At 32.1% G+C, this 23,323-nt stretch overlaps 1 protein-coding gene across 2 annotated transcripts in view; it reads left to right on the plus strand.

The window, feature by feature from the left end:
* ODF2L (outer dense fiber of sperm tails 2 like) overlaps positions 1 to 23,323 on the plus strand; it is a 37,522-nt gene that overhangs the window by 13,174 nt on the left and 1,025 nt on the right. For both annotated transcript variants that reach the window (XM_081308618.1, XM_081308619.1), the window contains exons 9-16: positions 2,769 to 2,878; positions 3,892 to 4,027; positions 13,215 to 13,325; positions 15,061 to 15,165; positions 17,127 to 17,285; positions 18,903 to 18,985; positions 19,071 to 19,233; positions 21,361 to 21,486. In XM_081308618.1, coding sequence (XP_081164744.1) covers positions 2,769 to 2,878; positions 3,892 to 4,027; positions 13,215 to 13,325; positions 15,061 to 15,165; positions 17,127 to 17,285; positions 18,903 to 18,985; positions 19,071 to 19,233; positions 21,361 to 21,486 — 993 coding nt within the window. The remainder of the gene's footprint in view (positions 1 to 2,768; positions 2,879 to 3,891; positions 4,028 to 13,214; positions 13,326 to 15,060; positions 15,166 to 17,126; positions 17,286 to 18,902; positions 18,986 to 19,070; positions 19,234 to 21,360; positions 21,487 to 23,323) is intronic.

Consider the following 23,323-nt stretch of genomic DNA (forward strand, 5'->3'; position numbering starts at 1 on the left):
GTTATTGAACTAAGAGTTTCCCAAACTTATATAACCACAGAACTCTTCTTTTGCCACAAAGAAACTCTTGGAACTGGTTCTGAGAAATATCAGTTTGGGGAAGTGCTGATTTATGTTATTAGACCATATGATTTTATTCAGTAATTTACTTCATTTCATCTCTGTAATGCATTTAAAACCATATGCTGACGTAAACACACCATGTGAAAGATATCTTTGTGTATAGTACAGAGTAGAAAAGTGGCTTTAACACTTTGTTGTTTTTGACAAATTGTTACATTCATTCAATTATCAATTAATTAAATATTTTTTTCTTATTAATGCACCACTAGTATCCCACCTCTGAAGAACTTATGTTAGAATTATTAGAGGCTTTTAGAAATGAAAACAGACCTATATAAAACTTCTTCACATTAACAATATCTTATAAGTTCTTGTTAACATTTTAAAGTCTAATGTTTAAACTATATTCATTGGAATTTATCTAGATAGAAAGATTGGAAACAAGGTTTAAAGTCTAGAAGGCTGTAGATCTAGTTGATTGCTTGAAGGTATTCTTAAGTGGCAAAAACTAATTGAGTCGTTAACATTCTTGAGGTTTTCCTATTGAAATAGCCTCATGTCTTAGTGTAGAAATGCTCCTCCACTTGTGAACTCCGTAACATTAGATAAGGAAATTAACTTCTCCAAGTTTCAATTTCCTCTATCTGTATAATGATACCGTTTATCTTACATGATAGGGAGGGATACATGAGAAAACAGGTCAGCATACAGTGTATGTCCAAACTACATTTTGCCTAACTGTCCTCCTTTCTTTTCCTCTAATGCACGGCGTTGGTGGAGTTTGTTTGTTTGCTGCTTCCTCAGGCTTTAATGTTCTTTGCCAGCTCATTATATTTGGTTCTTGTTTTAATCATTCAGGTTACTATATCTTCAGAGATACCTTTCCTGACTATTATAAGTTATCCTACAATAATTACTCATATTACGTAATGTTTTTTTTTCATTGCATTTATTGCCATCTCATTTTTTTGTGGTTGTCTCCTCTTCTCCCACCTCATCTTTCTTTTTTCTGTTTTCCTCTACTAGAATATAAGTCCCAGATAGTATGAGCTTGTTTATCACAGTGACCTGAGAATACCGTTATTTAAAATGTATCCCTTTAAGACCAAAACATGAAGAGTTTAGCAACAGGAACTAAATAATCATTTAATAAGATGTCATCACACATTCATAGAGTGCCTAAAATTTACCAGGCAGCACAGAGAAATCAAGGAGAGTGACGATTTGGAAGGGCTTGTGGTCTATGGTTGATAGAAAGTCACTAGTTACCCAGTTTAGAAGCAATTTCAATGCAGTAGAAGGAGGAGTGGAAGGGCTTTTGCTGTGTGTCTGCATGTTTATAAGAGCAGATGAAAGAAGAAAGGAGGATTTTGAAAGTGCTGGGAAGAACTGATCCTACTTTTAGTACTTAGAGACTAGAATATTAAAAGTCTTGTAATTCTGCATACAGAAGAATTACCCATTTCCTTTTTTGAAAATTATACAGGACTTAACTTGTTTCTAGTGGTTGAGATATGTGCCATTTCTTTAAAGCAAAGAAAAAAGGTAGGCCACCTCAAAAAGTTCTCTAAAAAGATAACTTCATCATTAACTGGTTTCTGCATTCTAGGAATGTCACACTAATTAAGTATCATACCACACACAAGTTATAGGTCACAATTATATATGTAATATATAAATTTCTTTTTTATAATTAAAATTTTAAATATCTAATTTATAATATTACATGGAATCACGCTTTATAATGTATATTATACCTAACTTATACTTATGTTCAATTTCATTTTACACAAAATATGAAAATAGAATACTGTTTTTTCCACATACCAGAAATATTACCATGAAAAATATGGATAAACAATACCTTGCACATAATAGATGTTCAGAATGCTTTTTCAGTGAATGGATGAATGAGGAAAGAATAGAAGGAAGCATCCATACATTTTAACTGTTGGCATCATTGTTTCTGGGTCTTCTGATTTATAATTACTGACACTTGTACTCTAGTGAGTTTGTTTTTCTGTAGAATGTAGACAAGGGTAGAGTGGCTATAGCTCTTTGGGTGAATTAGTAGAGAGCTGTTCAACAGTTATTTATTTAGTGTTTGCTTTGTTCCAGGCACTCTCAAAATCATAGGCCTACCACAATGAACAAAACAGACAAAAATCCCTACCTCATGAAGCTCATATTCAAAATGGATTAGCCACTACTGCCACTTGCATCTCTTTGCTGACAGTAGCAGAACACTGGTTTAAAACATGACCAACAGGGATGATGTCTAAAAACAGTGTGACATTATTATAACAAAGATAAATAAGCTGTATTACTAAATGCTATGGAGTTGTAGAATTGAGAATAGTTTCTATGTACACCATCTAGATGCTTATTTAGTTGTTTGCATCTTATGCATATGGAATGCAAAATGAAAAGTGTAATAAGTAGAAAGGAAATTACCTTTGTAATTACAAATTAATGTTTAAAAATAGTTGCATTAACATCCTTTAAAATGATAATAAAAGATAGTAATATAGATACTTTTTTAAAGTTTAAAATTTTCCTGTATTCAAAATTATACACTAAAATCTTCTACAATAAAAGTTTCACACTTTATTGGAAGATTGTTTCACACTTTTATTGGAAGATATGTATAGGACTCTTAACAAAATCTTTTAAAATACGAGATGAGTATTTTATGTATTTTTTAGGAAGCCAAGTTGTCTGAAACGGTTTCAGCTTCTAATGCCTGGAAAAATCATTATGAGAAAATTGTAATAGAAAAAACTGAATTGGAAGTTCAGATCGAAACAATGAAAAAGTAAGAAAAGAATTTAGAATCTTTTTACTGTTTAGTATGAAGCATTTTTAATTACTTTCTTTTTGAATTGTTGATTCTTTGATGTTTCTGTATTTCATTTAGTAAAGGTGTTAGCAACATGATTTATTTTTGTTATAATTCTGTAGTTTTCTTACTGTATAATAAAAAAAAGATCACTCATTATAAAAAGTGCATTGGTGTCCCAGTTTTATAATTTTGAACTTCATATTTATTAACTTCATATTAATTAGTACTTCATATTTAAGTATGTGATGTTATTTTTAGTAAATATTAATGCTATTTTTCTTAAATGGAAGTATTTTTCAAATAAGAATGTGTAAAAATATATAACATACTTTATAACACACAAATGCTCTGAAAATCCTAAAATTATTCCTTAATTAAAGTAACTTAAATGCATAACAGAGAATCAATGACTAAACAGTCATACATTTTATGCTTTGAAATTTACTACTGATAAACTAACAATAACAAACCCTTAAATTTTTTTTTACTATTTTTGTTTTCTATGTGTTCTGTTCATTTTTATCATTGAAAACTAACACATATAATTTGCTTCTGAAGATGGGTTGTCATTGTCTTTCTTGATCCTTTCTTTCAACTTATCCCTAAAAGAGTATGTGCTTATGTACATACGAATGAGAGAAACAGACATATATAACTGTGAATGATAGTTTACACATTTTATTGACTAGCAGAGAGATTGTTGTATAATTTTTTATTGGCATTATCAATGGATAGTTGATTCTATTCAAAGTAACTCTGGTAACCTAGTAACCTTCCAGATTTCTTCCCTTGCTGAGTTCTGTTAACTTTTTTGTGTATTTCCTGTTTGAAACAGTGCATCCTGTGTGTCAGTGTGTGTGCATATACATGTGTATATAAATATATATGGACGTATATTTATATATATTTCAGAAACACACTTAAGATATGTTACTTGAATGAAAACTTTTATAACTTTTATAAAATATATTATTGATTTTATAAAGGCAAATCACTAATCTTTTGGAAGACCTGAAGAAGATGGAAGTCCATGGAAAAAATTCATGTGAAGATATTCTTAGAAAACTTCACTCAATGGAACATGAAAGTGAAACTCTGAGTCTTGAAAACAAGGAATTGAAGGTACTAATTGTGTGTCTGTCTGTTGTGTATTATGTAATGACAATTTCACTTAGTAGAAGTAACTTGAAGATTCTGCGTGTTTGTTTCTCTGGCTCTTAGAGTATTACAGTAGAAAACTGCTAAATCTGTCGTGTGTGTGTGTGTGTGTGTGTGTGCGTGCGCGCGCGCGCATATGCATATATCCACACACATTTGTATATGTATCTATATATAATTGTTTATAGTTACATACACAGATACATGTTTAAATTGTATTCAGCAGTGTAAAATGAAGCTTATGAAGTTGAATAACTATCTCTTTGCCTCAGCTTTAGGAAGATTTATTTACTCTCTAGTTTTAGCAATAAAGTGAATCATCCAAAATTACGTTAATGTGTAAGACTATTGCTAAGTGTCATGGTTATATTAGAATATAATCTCAAGCCTGGTCTGTTTGAAACCAGAAAGTATGTTCTTGGCTGCTTTATAATCAGAAAGAATTTTCCAACTGAGTCAAATCCAAGGGGTGATTGGTTTGTATTTGTACCAGAGAAGAGAAGGGGAAGACATTTTTATACTTTCCTGAGAAATAAGAAGTTGAGTTCTCAGTCACCAAGAGATACATGTAACCAGATGCTGGCACTATGAATTTCAATTTCATAATACTACTTTTGGAGGACAGAAAATAATCATTTTGAACAATGAAATAAAGTTTGTGTGTATAGGATAAATAACAGTATATTAGCATAATATCCAACACAAGTACATTCTAGAGAGACTTGTTTTTCTGTGTTTATAACAGTGTAATTTTATTATAGCATTTAAGATTACCTAATAGATATAGCAATATAGATTTATTTTGTGTATTAAGATGTATATTATAATTTATGTGGTACTTGGAGAGGAAAAGATTTTTAATGTTAAAAGAGAAGTAGTACTAAGACCGTTTTTTTTGTGTGTGTGGTACTAGGGATTGAAACCAGGGGCACTCTACCACCAGCTCTTTTTATTTTTATTTTGAGAGCAGGTCTTGCTGGAACTTGTTCCTCCTGCCTCAGCCTCTCAAGTCACTGGAATTACAGGTTTGTGCCATGGTGCCTGCCAAAATTATATTTTTAAAGAGCTAAGTGATTTTTTTCATTATAAATGTATTCATTTCTTTTTCTTGGAAAAAAATATATGATTGGCTGTTTAGAATTATGTAAACATTACATAAAAATGCAATTGACTGATTTTATGAATTTTTATGAGAAAATATATAGAAAATTTAAAAATTATCACCAAAGAAAATTGCTTTAATAAAATGATGGTATTTCATGCTTTAAGTTTCATAATTGTTATTTAAAAAGATTATTTCTCAGAAGGGATTTGCATACAAATCAAATATCTTTTATTCTTTCTAAATTTTCTTTCTTCATATCTCTAAAACATCATGTACTGGAGAGAGAATTTAATCCATTGTAGATTTTGGCATATTTTCCTAGGGCCAATCTATCTTTTAGGTACTGTAGTATACAGTAATTAAAGGTTACTTCTGTGTATGACAGAAAGGTCGCTGTACCCAAGCCAGAAAGATCCTTTCCCTATGTTGGTTTATAATATTGATCTTTCCTCACCTTGATTTTCAGTCTCCTTTAAGTCAGTGGTCAAGGTCAGGCTCATAAAGCTCAAGCCCATTTTGTTCCAAGTAGAGAGATTTAATTTATTTGAAGGAGGACTTGAACTTGACAGTGCTGTTTCCTGTGGTCCTTTGGGAATGAATGGAGGAAGTGTTAGGAATCTAATTGATACATGTGACAGGAAGTAGCAAGGTTCTGCATTTTTTCACCTTTAGCTTATTTAGTAATATTATTTTGGCTACATTTGGTAAAGAAAGATTTTTTAAAATCAAGAGTTATAACTCACATAAGTACTTAACTTTTTTTTTTAATAGCAGTGACATTCAGAATTAGTAAATTCTCTAAACAGAATTTTTCTCTCAGAAAATTGTTCATAGGTTTTAGGTAATATGGATTTCTTATTTTCTTTATAAAAGAAATTCAGTTATTTAGTGCATAGCTCTACTCTTCATTATTTAGTATTATCTTCTGAGGGAAGAATGCATATTCATTATAGCAAACTTAGAAACTATTGAAATACAGAAGGAAAAGGAACAAAATAACTATTGATTCCATATATCCTGGATAATCACATTTTGTAAAATTTGTTTTTATTCCATAGTTGTCACTAAATATGTCTTGCTTTGTTCAATTTAAAATGGAAAATATATTACAGAAGAGTAATAAGTATAAACTTAACACTAAGCATCCTTTGTAATTGCTTTGTGATATATATTCCCTTTGTGATATGTATTCCCCTAAATCACATTTCATTATTCTCAATTTTTTAACTTTTACAAACAATGCTCTGATTTTTATATATATATATATATATAAAGGTTTTGTTCTTGTTGTATTTTCTTTAGCTTAGATTCCCACATGTGGGATTACTGGGTCAAGGGATATAAACATTTGTAAAGATAGCTTTGCCACATTTTTTTCTCAAAAAATTAGGTCACTAACAATGTTATTAATTCTCTATACTTTATCAGCACTAGAAATAAAATCTGTTGTTTATAACTTTCACTAATTTGAGAGATAAAAATGATATCAGTGGTTTTAATATGCAGTTCTTCGAGAAGCTAGTTTTAAATCTCTAAACAGTTAACAATTTCAGGCTCTTCTGGTGGTTATCTGTATATCTCTAAACCATACACCATAAGTATTTTGTTTTATCAAATTTAGTCACTTATATTATATTATTATTATATATATTATATTATATATATTATATATTATATTATATTATTTAGTCACTTTCTAATTAGTAGGGCACTAACAAAAATGACTAAATACTCAGACAACTTAAAAAGACATGTTAAATTCCTCATATAAAAACACTTAGTAAATACTTACTTAGGAAAGTCAGGTTACATTCATTCCACTGCTTTTCCTATTCCTATCCCCACTCCCTTACTGTCATTCCCCTTTATCTAATCCACAGAACTTCTGTTCTCCTACCCCTGTTTTGTGTGTTAGCATCCATGTATCAGAGAGAACATTTGACCTTTAGTTTGGGGGGATTGACTTATTTTACTTTATTATTATTATTTTTTTTAATAAAGATGGGTTGATAGAAGAAGTTTTTAAAAAGATTGTTTAAAAAAAAGATTGTTAGGGACACAAAATTCTTAACATAAGGGCAAAATGCAATAACCACTTCCAGGACAGGGTTTATAACCACAGAAGGAAGAGGAAGAACCTGGGGCATATTGGCTTTATGTACAGTGCATCTCTAGGTATGTGTGCATGTTTAATTGCGTTTGTGCATTTTATATTCAGCTCATGTTTTTTTGATGTTGCAGACTATTATAAGCTGGAAAAAATGCAGTAGAACAAAAGTGACTTCTTTTGTCACACTGGCATCATTCCTCTGCTTTCCAGTGGGGCTGGGGGGGGGGGGGGGGCTTCATTGGACAGATGTGAAACACAAAACAGATTATATGCATTGACTTCCTGTTTAGTAAGGGTACTGATGTCTACTTTTCCCTTCATCTTTTTTCTCTTTTCACCTCCCAGTTTCTTTTTATGTTGCTAGTACTGTTAATCTTGACAATTTGTCCTGTATTCCTAAGTTCTCTTTTTATGGATTAATTCTAAACACAGACAACAATGAATACATAATTGTTCTTTAATTACACTGTCAAATAATCTTTACAGTTTTTTTCTTTTCCAGCTTTTTAATTTTTCCTGGAATTTCCAAATGTCTGCTTGTTGTGCTCTTTGCCCTTATCATAGCCTTGTTTTTTCCTGAAACTCTCATCATGTTTCTGTTCTCTGAAGAACCTGTTTACCCTGGACTCTTCTACTTGAGACCCTCTGTCTTCCTGTTTTGATGCTCATGGGTTGGTCTCCAGGCCTGCTGCCCAGAAGCTATGCTGGACTTTGGCTGCTATTATGGTTCTGCTGTTTCCTGGATCTGATGTTGTCTTTCTTGTTATTCCTCATTTTTTTTTTCAGAAATATATCTTTTTAAAACTTTCCTTTAAGAAAAGGGAAGTAAACATAAAGTTTTTACATGTCTAAAAAATGCCTTTATTCTGTCCTCATTTTGGTCAATAATTTCAGCTATAGAATCCTAAAGGGAGATGAATTTTTACTCAAAGCTTTGATGGCTTTGCTTTTTTATCTTCTAGAGTTTCTGGTGGAGAAAATCTGTTGACAGTCTGATTCTTTCCTTGGTAGTGACATTTTTAATTGAAGTTTTAAAAAAAATTCCCTTTATCCTTGATGTTTTGGAATTTCAAACACATATTCTAGGTATGTTGTCTTCTTGTCCACATTGCCAAGTACTTTATTGATCTTGTACATACAAAGATTAACATCCTTTTGCTTTGGAAAATTCTTGTATTATTTGATTGGTAATACCCTTGCCCCTTTCCATCTTTTTGAGTCTCTATTACTAGATGTACTGCTGATAGTATCGATGATTTGTTGTTCCTACTGGATCAGTACTGTTTCTACAATCTCTGTTTTTTGTTTAATATTTTAGGAGATTTCCTTGATTTTTATCTTTCTTACAAAATTTGAATTTCCAAGTTTTCTTTTTTTCCCAAATGGGGTAGTCTTTTCGTGTTGCTCAGGCTTTGGCAACATGCTTTGTGCCTCAGCTTCTAGTATCTAGGACTGTAGGTGAGTACCATCGCTCAAGAATGTCTAAATTTTTAGTGTTCTTTGAGTGTACCTATCATCAAATATCTGAAAATACTTATGAGAATAGTTTTTTCACTTTCCCAATTTATTTTTTCTTCTGGATCATGTGTTTTTCTTTTTAACTAAAAAATTATTGAGATAAGAAATGAAACTTAAAAAAAAAAGAAATGAAACTTTTTTAATTGGGTTTTTTTTTCATATTGCTCTCTTTATTCAAATATCTGGTGGCACTTAAGAATTTATAAATGAGATGATAGAAAAACTAATGAGAAAATAGACAATTAAAAAGCCAATCTGAATATGTGGTTAGTCTTTGTTCCTTGACAGATATTACTTTACTTTCTCCCTGGTAGCCCTAAAATAATGTTATAACCATAGGCATCTTTACTCTGGGTCACCAACACCATTCTTCTGTTCTGGTTCTCCCCAGAAAGGTAACTCAGTTTCTTTAGAGAAGAACCTTCATTGTTTTTATTTTTTCGGAGGTAAAGGCCTGGTTGTAGGCATTCCTCCTTGAGTATGGCAGAGGGGTATTAGTGGTAGTAGTGGTTATCATTCTCTTCCCAGACTTTGAATTAATCCTTTGAACACACATTCCACTCTTGCCCTCAGCACTGTGCCTCTCTAGATTATACAGGTACATGAGCTTCCTCCTTAGCTGTATTCTTTCCTGCTTCATTAACCTGTCAACAGCTTTCCAGAAGTGTCAAAAATCTTTTTTTTATTTCATGGCTCATGGTTCATTCTTTTTAAGTGGATTTGTAAACATTATTATTTCTATATTAGCTTTTTCTTGGGAAGGAAGGGAAATAAACAAATGTGGTCTCTAAAAGAAGACTCTTTAATTCTATTTAATCTAGGGTGTACTCTCTGATAAAGCACATTAATAATCTTTACCCAGTAAGATCACACAGCTAGTTTAGTGGAATAGTAGGGATTAGAATTTGGATGAAGGAAGGAAGAAAATAGTGCACACAACTTTGCTGATATTTTATAATTACAAACTCGATTTCTCTCATCTTCTAAATTACATGAACTTTGCTAGAATATAATGGAAACTTCAGTAAACAAAATACATGAACATCTCTAGGAAAGAATCTTTTGTATTTCAGCAAGTCTTATATTTGCTAAGATTCAACTTCACTGTCTCTAACAGAAAACCAAATAAAGTGGTTTAAATAAAGTAGGAGTATATGTTTGTTAAGTAAAGAAGTCCATACTTGACAGTTCAGAGTTGATATGTCATTGGAGATCTTAACTTCTTTTTAACTCTGTTTGCCATCCCTAGACTGTGACTTTTATCTTCATAATTCAAATGGCTTCTAGAACTCCAACCAACTCCAACTTGTAGACAAGTTTCAAGCAACAGGATGGACAGGAAAAAAAAAAAAAGAATTACCTCTGAAAGTCCTTATATGACTTGACTTTTAACTTATTTAGATACATGACCCTTTCCTTTAAAGCTTAGATCAAATGCCACTTCCTTCTGAAGTCTTCCTAGTGAGGATGAATCTGTCCTTATAAACTACCATTTTTGTGTGCACAGGTGCTCAAGGAAGGTGTAGCATAGCCTCAGTGCTCAATCAATATTTGTTGAATGTGCTTAAGTTGCTTTATCCTTATTATTGTTTATTATATCCTTCCAAGGGAAAGGACTAGGAGGAAATTTTGTTAATTATAAATCTGTTTTAATCACATGATAATGAAATTAATTTTAAATTAGTAGTTATTGAGTTCAAGTTTATTTAGGCATATTCTGTTAATAATTCAGAAACATGTATTTATAATGCATTATTCTTGAGATTTTTGTTTAGAGAGAATGTCTAGGAATGTTTGACATATAATAGAAAATTGCCTAGATGTTTAGTTTTATTTGTTTAATTGTTATTCTTAATTATATCTATAAGATGTTTAATTGTTATTCTTAATTACTTGAGAATAGTTTTAGATTTTAAAATTTTAAACAAGAAGCTTACTGATATTTCTGCGATGGTCTACCAATCTCCTCTGTTAAAAACAACCAAAGTTTATTTGCAGGGGTTATAAAGTTTTATTTGTTCATTATGTATAGTTGGAAAAATAGAATGGCACAAAAGGAAAAAAATTAAAAACACTTGTGATTTCACAAGTGAAAAACAACTGAAGTTATTAATATTTTGGCGTATATCATTTTGTATATTGTTTATATATATATTACTTTTGGTAATACAATTTTTCACTATTATAAATAAAAATGTAGTTTCTTTGGCTTTTTTGCAGACCTGTTTTCTTAGAATAAATTTTGAGAAATGAAATTATATGGTCAAAATAGAAGACCACTCTGGTTATATATTTCCAAATTGCATCATAAATATATCTACAATTGGCAAAAGAATCCCTATACTTTTTCCAGTTGTAGGCAATTAAAAGTACTAATTTTAAAATGAATCTCTCCAAATTTGTTATTCTCATTTAGTAGTTATTAGGTAATGTCAGTCTTGTAACCTTAAATACCATCCAAATGCTGGGGGTTCTCCAATTTATACCTCTAGCCTAGAACTTGCCTTGGAATTCCACACATAAATTCTGTTGCCTATTTGTCATTTCCATTTGGATATTTAATAGATGTCTCAAAGTTATCATGTCCAAAATGAAAATCTTTGCTATTTCCCCATATCATTCATTCTGTGGTTTTCCTTATCTCAATCCTTTCTTTCTTTATCTCATATTTTCTCTCATACCATACTTCCAGTCTATCAGCAAATCTTCAGATATATCCAGTATTTGGTCACTTCTCACTAGCACCAGTGTCTTTACCTTGAGTCAAGCCACCATTATCATCATTACCATGACATCCTGACCATTCTCCCTGCTTCTGCCCTGGGCTCTGCAGGCAGCATTCAATGTAGCAGTTGTTAACCATGCCACTGTTGTGCTCAGACACTCCCCCTAATGGTATCTCGGTTTATAGAGCAAGTAACTACATGATATCACTATCTGGCTTTCACCTCTCTAATCCCATCTCCTTCCACTCTCATGTTTTCAAAGATAATTGTGTAATTCACATCCTTAAAAGATCACAGTGCTTCTCTTTGGAACAAAGAGCAGGCATACTTACTGCCTACTATGATATTTGGGTTTTCCAAACTCAGGTTTGTTGTCCACTAATACATTCCACAGCATATGCAGTTGTTATCTCGCCATCTTTGTTTTGCCCTGTGGGATCCGGGGCTCAATAAACTGATAAAAATGCTGACAGTCTTGCCACTTTTATTGCTGTGAATAATAAAGTCCTCTCTCTGTGATTAGGAGTCTTGTGTCTTCTGCTAGCATCCATGAAACTGTGATAGGCTAACGGTAGGTAAGCTTTCAAGGAGAATAAAATCTCAGATCTTTACAATTCTTTATAACTTATTTTGATTTTATGCTCAGTAGGGTTGTTACCATTCTAAAAATCAAATACATTTTTGCCTGAATCTTGGGGAAAATGTTTAAATTTGGGTTTTTAAAAATATGCTTAATCTTCAACTCACTTGATGCTTCTTTAGTGTTGGGCTGAGGCAAGTACATGTTTTGTTCCTAATAATCGTTTATCTCATTTATTTACTGACCTATGTTATCATATTGATTTAAAAATTCAACTTTATTTATCATATACTTAGTGTAGTTTTTGTATATTTTTCACTGTCCTCTGTATTCTTTTTTTTTTTTTAAAGAGAGAGTGAGAGAGGAGAGAGAGAGAGAATTTTTAATATTTTTTTTTTAGTTCTCGGCGGACACAACATCTTTGTTGGTATGTGGTGCTGAGGATCGAACCCGGGCCGCACGCATGCCAGGCGAGTGCGCTACCACTTGAGCCACATCCCCAGCCCTGTATTCTTATATTAATATCAATAATTTTAGTTCTTTACACATTTTAATATTTAATAAGCATTGACATTATCCACTTAGTATTCCTGTCGAAATTGTACTGGTGGGCTGGAGTTGTGGCTCAATGATACAGCACTTGCTTAGCATGTGTGAGGCACTGGGTTCAATTCTCAGCACCACATATAAGTAAATAAATGAAATAAAGGTCTATGAACAACTTTTTAAAAATTGTACTGTTATTTCCCATTTATCTTCCATGTAAATTTTAATTAACTTTGTCATATCCTCCCCAACTGTTATACTTTTGAAATTATAAAGTGTTACATTAATTTAAAAAGAACTATCTTGTCAAAATTATCCTGTCTTTTTGTCAATAAATTTTTAAGAAGTTTTAAAAAATATGTGACCCATGCAAGTCTTATTAAATTTTTTCACAAATATTTGTCACTAACTTTTCAAAATTCCTAAATTTTAGATGGTAATCTATATAGTAAAACTAATTATTTTATTAATTTTGTTGATAAATGAAGTATTTTTTAATAATTCTGTAACACTGGAGTATAAATGTATTCTAATAGCTTATAAAGTCTATTATATATTCCTTCTAGGGTACACTTGCTGCTTTGGAGGACAAGGTTGTTTCTGTTGAAGAGGAACTCTTAGAATTACAAGAACTAGAAAACCAACAGAAAACCCTTATTGAAGTGTATAAAACTCAGGTGACCACTGCATCTAGTTTCAAATTTGTTAAAATTGGTAGACAATTTAGAACACTATATTTTATTTGTGATCTAAATAAACAGAAATGAAGAGGTGGGGCTATTATTTTGTGACATATTATATACCCCAAATGTTTCTTAAGGTCCCAAATACTTTTATAGATAGATGATTTGCTAATACCTAATTCAAACACTGCCTGTGGGTATATTGGATATTCCTAAAAGTAAATATAAAATTAATTCATAGGCAGAATGTGAATTTTTTTTTATTTTTTAGTTATGAGTGAACACAGTGTCTTTATTTTATGTGGTGCTGAGGATCGAACCCAGTACCTCATGCATGCTAGGCAAGCGTCTACCTCTGAGCCACAACCCAGCCCAATAATGTGAATTTTAATGTATAATCTTATTAATCTTGATTATATTTGGTTTCTCATCTTATATATTTAATGTTATCAACTTACAATAATGATGCCCTTTCAGGGTCATTAATGTCCAACATTTCATCTTTCCTAATAAAAGTATAATTCAGATTTATTCATGTGAAAGACCTTGAAAAGAGCTTATGACAATGTATGTGAAATAAAGCACATATTTAATAGTAATTTATAGAAAAGCTTTGTTTTGGAAATATAGTATTCTGCTTCATGGAAAAAATGAAACTTTTGTAGATTTTTCCAAGATGAATAACAAACTGGTCCAATAAAGATGGTTCTCTCTCTTTTTTTTTTCTTTTGGTATTAGAGATTAAATCCAGGGGCACTTAAGCACTGAGCCACATCCCTATCCTTTTTATTTTTTATTTTGAGACAAGAGTCTTGCTAAATTACGTAGGGCCTCACTAAGTTCCCAAGTAGAGCTTTGAAATTGCAATACTCCTGCCTCAGCCTCCTGAGCTGCTGGGATTACAGGTTTGTACCACTGTTCATGGCTCAATAAAGATCTTGAATTTATTGGAAAAAAGAGTTTGAGTTAAAGAATAATGACAGACTGAGGGTGTAGGTCAGTGGTAGAGCACTTGCCTAGCATATACAAGGTCCTAGGTTTGGTCCTCAGTACCACCTTAAAAAATAATAATAAAAAGAACAGAAAGAAGATAATGAATCAAAGGGGAAAAGGTTAAGGTAGGACAAAGTATATGCAAGTGGAAAGGAGTTCCATGCATCTGGATGGATTAGATGGTAAAACGGAGTTGAGACATCCAGTTAGAATATTGTAGGCAGGAGGAAAGAATGGAGTCTATGAAGACAGTGGATCTGTTATTGAGAATGTCATCTGGGTCTTCCACTTGGTTGTTCAGATTTAATCCCTCAGCAAGAATACTATAACTGAGTTACCATAGAATTTAATTACTGAAGTGCTCACCTATTTTTTGAGCAGATTTTCATTTGGTAGGAGAAATTATTGGATTGAAAGCTGGTTTGGACTGGAGACTAATACCTTAAAGTAACTTTTACCTTCAAATCTCTGTAGTTTTCAGAGTTCAAATGAAGAGACTAGACGTATGGAGGGAAGAAGACAGGTAAATCCATAAAAGAATTGTGGATTAGAGTAGAGCATTGAGCAATTTCATATTTAAAGAAGGAATAACATTAGATAGATAAACATACTGAGGGTATTGGTAAGAAAATTATGATTTATTTAATTTGAAAGTCCAGATTTTTAGTTTTTATTCATGCTATAGTCCAAATAATTAAATGACACATGGTACTCTAATAATGCATTTTATTTTTAGGTACAAAAGTTGCAAGAAGCAGCTGAAATGGTGAAAAGCAAGTGTGAAAGTTTGCTACAAGAAAATAATCTAATGACAAAAAACAAAAATAAAAAATTAGATGAGGTAATTTGAAAATTTGAATTGTAAGATAATATTTATATAGTTTTTTCTCTGTGAATGTTATACAAATTCTTTCATTTTGGTCATTTTCTGTGGTTTTTACCTAGGAATGGTCTGTTCTCAGTCTCTGTAGGAGTTTTTTTTTCCTGAGGAAGTAATGTTTCTTCCAGACTTGAAATGTTGTTTGTTTATGTGAATGTTTTATCACTTTTTTTCTTATGATTTAAGAAATAGCATAGATGTTTATTATTTTCTGATACAGAATCAGACTTAAACTTAAAAATCTGATTACCATTGAGATTTATCAGCCCATAAAATGCAAACTAATCTCACTTTTTTTTTTCTGGTTTTAATTTTTTTTTTTCTGGTGTCTAAAAAAATTACAAAGTAAATACTCTCTGCTAAATGCATTTTTTGAAGAAAAATGATACCTTTTTTAAAAAATCGTCATTTCCTTTTATTTGCCCTATTGCAACAGAATAGGGGAAGGCCAGTGTTGGCAAGTGAACATGTTTTTGTGAATATTTCTAAGTTTTAAATGAAACTGCATCCCTTTTTGGAGTTTCATGTTGTTTTGGTAAGGAAGCTGTGAAAGTTGTTGGATGGTAACTCCTGGTTGGAGAGGTTGTGAAGTTAGTGGTCAATTCCAGCTGGGTGTAATAAGGTTTTTCTCTCTGGGTTGCTCCCAAATTTGGGTTTCTCAATCAAATGAGACACCACTGGGAAGAATAAATAAGCCAGAGCAGGCACACTGCGTTAAACAGAGGTAATGGATAGTAACCTATCCAATGCTCAACTTACCAGTTTCTTAAAATTATTTTTCATCTATTTTTAGCAGACAGCATTTATGTCTTTTGGTTTCCTTCTCAGGAGATATTTCCAATGAAAATGTTTCCTCTTCAACTAGGCAGCATTGTAAGAAGTCTATTTTAAAAATCTGTGTTCAAGGGCACAAAGGGCAGAAGTTGTGTTTTTCAGCTACTGTTTTTTTTTTCTTTTTTTTTTTAGTTACTGATCTACAACCACAAAAGTAATTTTGGTTTTAAATTAAATCTTCTTTTTCCTTTTCAACTAAATTTCCTGGTTTTCTCTTGGATCTTATGTGTTTTACAGAGTGTGCTTTCTTTCTGTTTTCATCTTTTGTAATCAAGGCTGCCAGATGCTACATAGAGGATACAGGTGTTCCCTTTCTCAGGGAAAGAGTCGTACTCGTGGTTTTCCTCCTCCTTATGAGCACCCTAAATGCCAAATCTGGCTATTTTTTTTTTTTAATAATTAACAGTATGAGCATTTTAAAGATTGTTTTGAGTCACCTATCCACAAAAGTGCTTCAGAGAAGAACTATAGGATGCAGGTTTTAATATAGATTGGGGTTAATATAATACAGATGAAATCAAGAGAAATATGTTCATTGTAACCATGATCAAATAAGTCAAGTGGAAGCTCATATTGTCTTGAAGTAACATACAGTAAACCCACCAATTTGAGCCACGATGAGTGAACCAGGGTTGCTCTCTTTTAGTTAAATATCTGAGTTATAAGAGTGAATGACTGAAAATGACAATTAATTGATAGGCTGATGGTAGAAAATGGAAAAGTAGTATACCAATTTTACTAATATTAACATCTATTCACAAAATGACAGATGTCATTTTGCTTTCACTCACAAAATGACAGATGCTTTCCTAAGTAGTTTAAACACCCTCTTCTCAAGCTAATATCATATTTGTTTTCTTAACAAAACTTTTGGAAATTAATAAAGGGCCAATCCACTTTAATTTTATGTTCTTATGTAGCAGAATCTAAATTAATATTTGTTCATACTTATTTTGTTTAAATATTGTTGTTTAAAACCATTATACCTAAAATACTTATTATATAACATTTATCTAGCATTTAAAATAATAAGAATATTAATGCTAAATGTGTGATCTTGCACTTATTTCTCCTAATGCCGCACTCAGATGAGAGGCCAGATGGAGTCTCATCTGAAGGAGGTAGAGCATATCCGTGATTCCTTGACGGCGGCTGAACGGAGGCTTCAGGAGTCTCAGGAGAGCCTGCAGCACTGCAAGGCGAAATGTGCAGACCAGGCACACATCCTTAGGGAGCTTCAGGGCCAGGTGTCCAGCGTTTGTTCTGAGTTTTGCAAGATGTGTTAAAGGAACACTTGGAGTGAATTCACCAGTTGAGGGCACTCATGTCAGGGGTTGATTTTTCATTTCCATCTGCCTCTGATGATAAAATGTTTTCATGAAATACCATAATATTATGTTATATGCTGTACTTTTAGTGCTTTATGGTAACAAATTCGTAATTAAAAATCAGTAACTTAGGCTATTAGTGCAAATCTATATTTAGATATTGGAGGATATGGTAATTACATGAGGGCAAGAGCAAAGCTGTGCTAATGTAAATGTTTCTGGTATCAGGATAAGGTGAATTATTGTAATTTACCTTTAAATGATTGTAATTTACCTTTAAATTATCATGCTTTTGAGTAGAATTGTGCATCACATTTATTGGCATTATTTTCAATTCTTTTATTTTTTCCATACTTTTTAACCAATCAGAACAGGGATCAAGTGTGTCCTTTTTATAATCACACAGCCATTTCCTAGCTCAGTGCCTCGCACATGAAAGCACTCAAGTATTTTTGAATGGATTAATTTTTTTTCAAAGAAGCACATCCAAGGTTGGTAGCAAGTCTTTTTTTCCCCTTGCAATATAGTTATAGGAAGAATTCATTCTGTGTCTTCCAGCTGTATATTTTCATTTTGAAATGAAATGCATCCTGTTTATTAAAACATGCAGACAATATTTTGTGAACTTAAATTCCTGAGAAGAGATTTTTCTAGGAAAATGTTAAATTATATTTATTTAACCTAAATTACTAGTTGAAATTATGAGAAAAAAAATTTTTTTTAAATTTTCAAAGCTTTTTAAGCTACTTAAATCAGCCTTTGAAACAATGGGAAGAATTTTTTTTTATATTTTTTAATATTTATTTATTTTTATGGTGTTGGGCATGGAACTCAGGGCCTCACCCATGGCTAGGCAAGCTTGTATACCACTGAGCCACAGCTTGGAAGATATTCTATCTTGGCCTGGGCATGTGTATATTTGATTTATTTTGCTTCTCAGAAGAGTATGGTTTTTACTTACAGTTACAAATTTACAGGTAATAAATTATCAGCATTGTTAAATGAAATATAAAACATAAGAGAAACTAAGTAACAATTAATTAAGTAAATAAAGTAAATACTGTGTAATTTTCCCATATTTTAATTGCTATCAACCAGAAAATTTTCAGTTGATTTTTTTTTTCCCTATTATGTACATATTGTTTTTGTTTGTTTGTTTTAAACCTAATCAGGGGGCTGGGGATGTGACTCAAGCGGTAGCTCGCTCGCCTGTCATGCGTGCGGCCCGGGTTCGATCCTCAGCACCACATACAAACAAAGATGTTGTGTCCGCCAATAACTAAAAAAAATAAATAAATATTAAAATTCTCTCTCTCTCTCCTTCTCTCTCTAAAAAAAAAACAAACAAACAAACAAACAAAAAAAAACCTAATCAGGAATTTAAGAATTTGTATTTTCATAATGTAACATTTCTTGGTATCTTTCTGTATAGAAGTAATAATAATTTTATATATCTTGTTTTTTTGTTTTAACAATAAAATATTTAGATTTCTTTGGTAGTTGATTATAAAGAAAGCATAATTTTTTTTCTTCTAGTTTGATGAAAATCACAGTCTTCTAAAGCTTTCTCTGGAGGAGGAAAATTATCTAATTCAGTTGAAGTGTGAAAACCTTAAACAGTAGGTATTAAATTGACTTAAAATTGGTGTTGCATTTTTTTTCCTGAACTCTATAATTTAAAAAATATATATTTTCTGTATAAAGAAAATTAGAACAGATGGATGCAGAGAATAAAGAGCTTGAAAAGAAGCTGGCAAACCAAGAAGAGTGCCTTAAGCACAGCAATCTGATGTTTAAAGAGAAATCTGCAGAATCCATAGCACTGGCCAGGCAACTGGAAGCTGTTTTAGAAGAAGGAAGACATAAGGTACAGATGTCCTTTATTTATAATCATTTTAATTAGTTTGCCAAAGAGTCCTCTTTTTAAATAGTTAGTATTTCCTGTTGCCAGACTTGTCTTTTTCCTGATGACAGGGTAAAGGGAACAATTGTATTTTTGTTCTTTACCCATTTTTCCTTTTAAGAAAAACATATATTATTGGTCCAGAGTTACTCCACCAGGTAAATGGCTGTGTGGCGGGGTAACAGGCTGAGATAGGAAGTACTTCGAAGGTATAACTCTGCCCCCCATCCTCTTTTAAAAATATAAAATCAAGTTAAATGGGCAAATAATTAAAAATTTTGTTCCAGTCAGGATCTGGTGAGCTGTAAAGCTCAAGTCCTTTTTGACAAATATTTGTTGTATAAATAAATAAATACATGCAAGGATTAAATTATAGTTAGATTAGCATTCCGCCTAAACTAATGCTTTCCTGTGTGTCAGGCAGTCTGCTGGTCCTTGAGAGATAAAGGTGGAAAAACCCCACCTCAGCTCTCAGCATACTCTGCTTCAGCACACTTCAGCCTCAGGACTTGTAGAGACTAACACTTGACTCTCAGATGCCATCTTATGTGTAGGTACTGTAACAGGGCAGGTTCAGGGAACACTGGAAGGAGTGCTTACCTCAGTCTGGAAGGAGAGGGAATGATTCAGAAAGTCTCAAAAGGAGAAGTGAGTTTTTCACACTTAAACAATAGTTTGAATCTTGAAAGAACAATGGTAATTTTTGGATTCCAAGAGGAACTAGGTTTAAATGCTGGTTCTGACACATTGTACACTGACATTGTTCACTTCTCTGAACTTCAGTTTTCTTAACCAGTAAAATGGGGTTATGCATTTCTTCATAAGTAAGGCTAAAAAGTGATTATCTGTATTCTGATGATTCTTAGATGTGTATCTCCAGCTAGCACTGTCCACCCACTGAAATCTAGACTCACATATTCTACTACTTACTTGGCATCCCAGTGAATGTAGACATCTCAGGCTTAGTAGGTCTACACCCAAATTCTGAATCATTTCCTCCAAACTTACTTCTACCCATGGTCTTCCTCAATTCTATTAATGTTCATTTCATAAAAGTCAGATAAAATCTAATATTCTTGAAATGTGACTCTTCCAAGTATCACATATATAGTCTATTTTTTTAAACTCTGAGAAACCAATTTAAATTGATTTTGAGAGCACATTGTTGAATAAAAGCTAGATATCAAAATGTACTGCCAATGGCAGAAGTGTAATACAAATTTCTCAGCCCCACCAACTTTTGTTATGAAAATAAGAGGTGCCTTTATTTTGGATTCGGCATTAGTGAACCTTGAAAATTATAGGTACTCTCAAATTCCTTCCCAAAAGTGTTTAAAGTCCTTAGAGACGTGTCTGCCCTCTCCTTTCTCTCCCACTGCAGTGGATGTGGGGCTATCTGTAGTTTCTGTACACTTGTGAAGTGCCATCACTGCCCTATCTCCATAGCCCACTCCAAGGAGATAGCTTCTTGTTCCTGGACTGGACCTGACTTTCATTCTCATTTTTGTGGCTCTGACTCAACATTCCTACAGAAAGCCTTTCATATATCTGAATTTTTGATGAGCTAAGCTAGACTTTCTGATAAAATAAGCAATGAGAGAAATATGAAAACTCAAATTCAGGCCACTTAAGTGAATGAATGAAAAGCCAGTCGTGTAACGTGCATGTTTCTGTGTGTGTGTGTCATTCCCCTCCATTCTATCCATCCAAAAATATAATCAGCATTTCATGAGAACTTTATGTATTCCACTGCTGCTGTAGACACCATGGTGCATATAAATACTATTAAAAATAGAAATTGCTCTTATATTGTTAAAAATATGTGGTTGGAGAAAACACCTACCTTAGTTACAAAGCAGTAAAAATGTACACAAAAAAATCTTTTGTGTCTCAAGCTAACTTTTCAAATACTTACGAAAAAAAGTATAGATACTTATATGTGCTTCTTCAAGATAGACTGTTTTTAAGCACTTTCTAATTGTCCAATACCTATTTGGGAATAAAAAAGTACAGTATAACCTTGTCACAGCTTTAAATCTCATTTTAAAGAAAGCACATTTAGTTGTTTTACTCTCTTAATAAAAATTACAGGTTTCTGAAGAAGTAGAGAAAATGTCTTCTAGAGAGAGGGCTTTACAAACTAAAATATTAGATCTGGAAACTGAGCTTAGAAAGAAAAATGAAGAACAAAACCAACTTGTTTGCAAAATAAACACTGTAAGTATTATTATGATTTAATATATTGTAAAAACTAAATTAGCACATTCATACCATGCAGTTAAATTGTTAAAGTACAAATTGAGGGGTATCAAGGCTGTTTACTGATAGTATTAAAAATAAATAATATAAAACATAAAATGTAAATGTCAGCATTATGCCAAAGAATTTGTCCTGCCTTCCTGGCAGCATGTATTGCATTGCCCCAGGTCTCATCAGGCCCTCCCCCTGCATGTGCTCTTAATGAAACTTAGAGTTATCATTTACTTATTTTCTTCATGGTATGAATTTTTCGTTTTTTAAAGATAAACACAATTTAGAGTGTAAGTTAGATTTTTATATCTGTCTTGAATAATTATGTCTATGAATGTTATATTTTAGAAATGTATAATTTGGTGTTAAGTAAATATTCAGTATTGTTAAATCTGCATATGAATGAATGCTTTGATCCACTTACCCATGAAATGAGAATACCAGTTGGCTGTGTTTAATTAGTCTTCTGATGTTTTTCCTTGAATACTTATGAAATACTCAGTTGGCATAAGATACTCTTGAAGCCAGCATTAGTCATGTTTAAATTACTTAACTGACTACTTGATAATGACGTAGAGAATAATGCAACTTTATTTTTCCAGAAGCAGGAGACTTCATGAAAACTGTTTTTTTATTCCAAGTGTCTAAAAAGTAGAAAACCTAAAAAGTTAAAAAATTAAATGATTATGGCATACACTGTTTAATTTCATTGCTTTCACAAGTTTTATGACAATTTAATCAGAATAAAATGTTTATCACTTTTAATTTAGCACAGGCCTTCCCTTTATTTCCAAAAATTTTTTTTAAACTCACCATAGAAGTTTCTGATATTATAAAATATGTTTATATTCTTTATGTAATTAAAGCCTCTGAAAAAATAAAGCTAAGGTGAGATGGGTTTTGTTGTAATGTTCCAGTATTTAACTAAAGCTACTAATAAGTAGGTTTACTATCTGATAATTTTATACCAGTAAAAAAATATAAAATTCTAAGCACAGATTTAGAAAGCTGAAAAATGAGTTTTGTTCTGTGATTTTCAGAAACAGTTGAGTGATCAGTTAAGTATTTATCTTATATACATACTTTAGCCCCCGTTGGACTATAGACACCCAGAAAGCCTCTCTCATTGGTAACTGTGTCCCCAGAGTCTTCTGCAGTGCCTTTTCTTATTTTCTACCCAAGTACTCTGGTGGGTGGCGGGTATAAAATCAAAAATTAAAATAATTAAAGCACATATGGTTGATTTCTACTGTGATTTAGTTGTTGTAATGCACATTCACTTAGCCCCATGTTTAACAGATTAATAAATAGGTTTTGCCTGGTATGGTGGTACACACCTATAATCCCAGCAGATCAGGAGGCTGAGGCAGGAGGATGGAAAGTTCAGATCTAGCCTCAGCAACAGCTAGGCGCCAAACAACTCAGTGAGATTCTGTCTCTAAATAAAATACAAAATAGTGCTGGGAATGTGGCTAGAGTCAAGTGTCCCTGAGTTCAATACCCAGTATCCACCCCCCAACCCCACCCCAAAAAATGAGTTTTATTTAAAACCATCAAAACACATTTACATTACATTGAACATATTTTCATACTAATTTTTGCCATTTTTCTGCCTAAAAATTCATATTTTATCCCATCAGAATGAACTTTGTTGTTTAAAAAAATTCTTTAATTAGATCAGTTTACCAAAAATGCTTTAGATAAAACAGGTTACAGATACTATCTAGTTTCCAAGATTTCTCTAAAGAGACCTTCTGTGTCCTTCACAACAGTGCAACCTGATAGACTGAGCTGCACAAAAAAT

This window comes from Spermophilus citellus (assembly GCF_964194105.1).
Source record: "Spermophilus citellus genome assembly, chromosome: 9".
Classification (NCBI taxonomy): domain Eukaryota; kingdom Metazoa; phylum Chordata; class Mammalia; order Rodentia; family Sciuridae; genus Spermophilus; species Spermophilus citellus.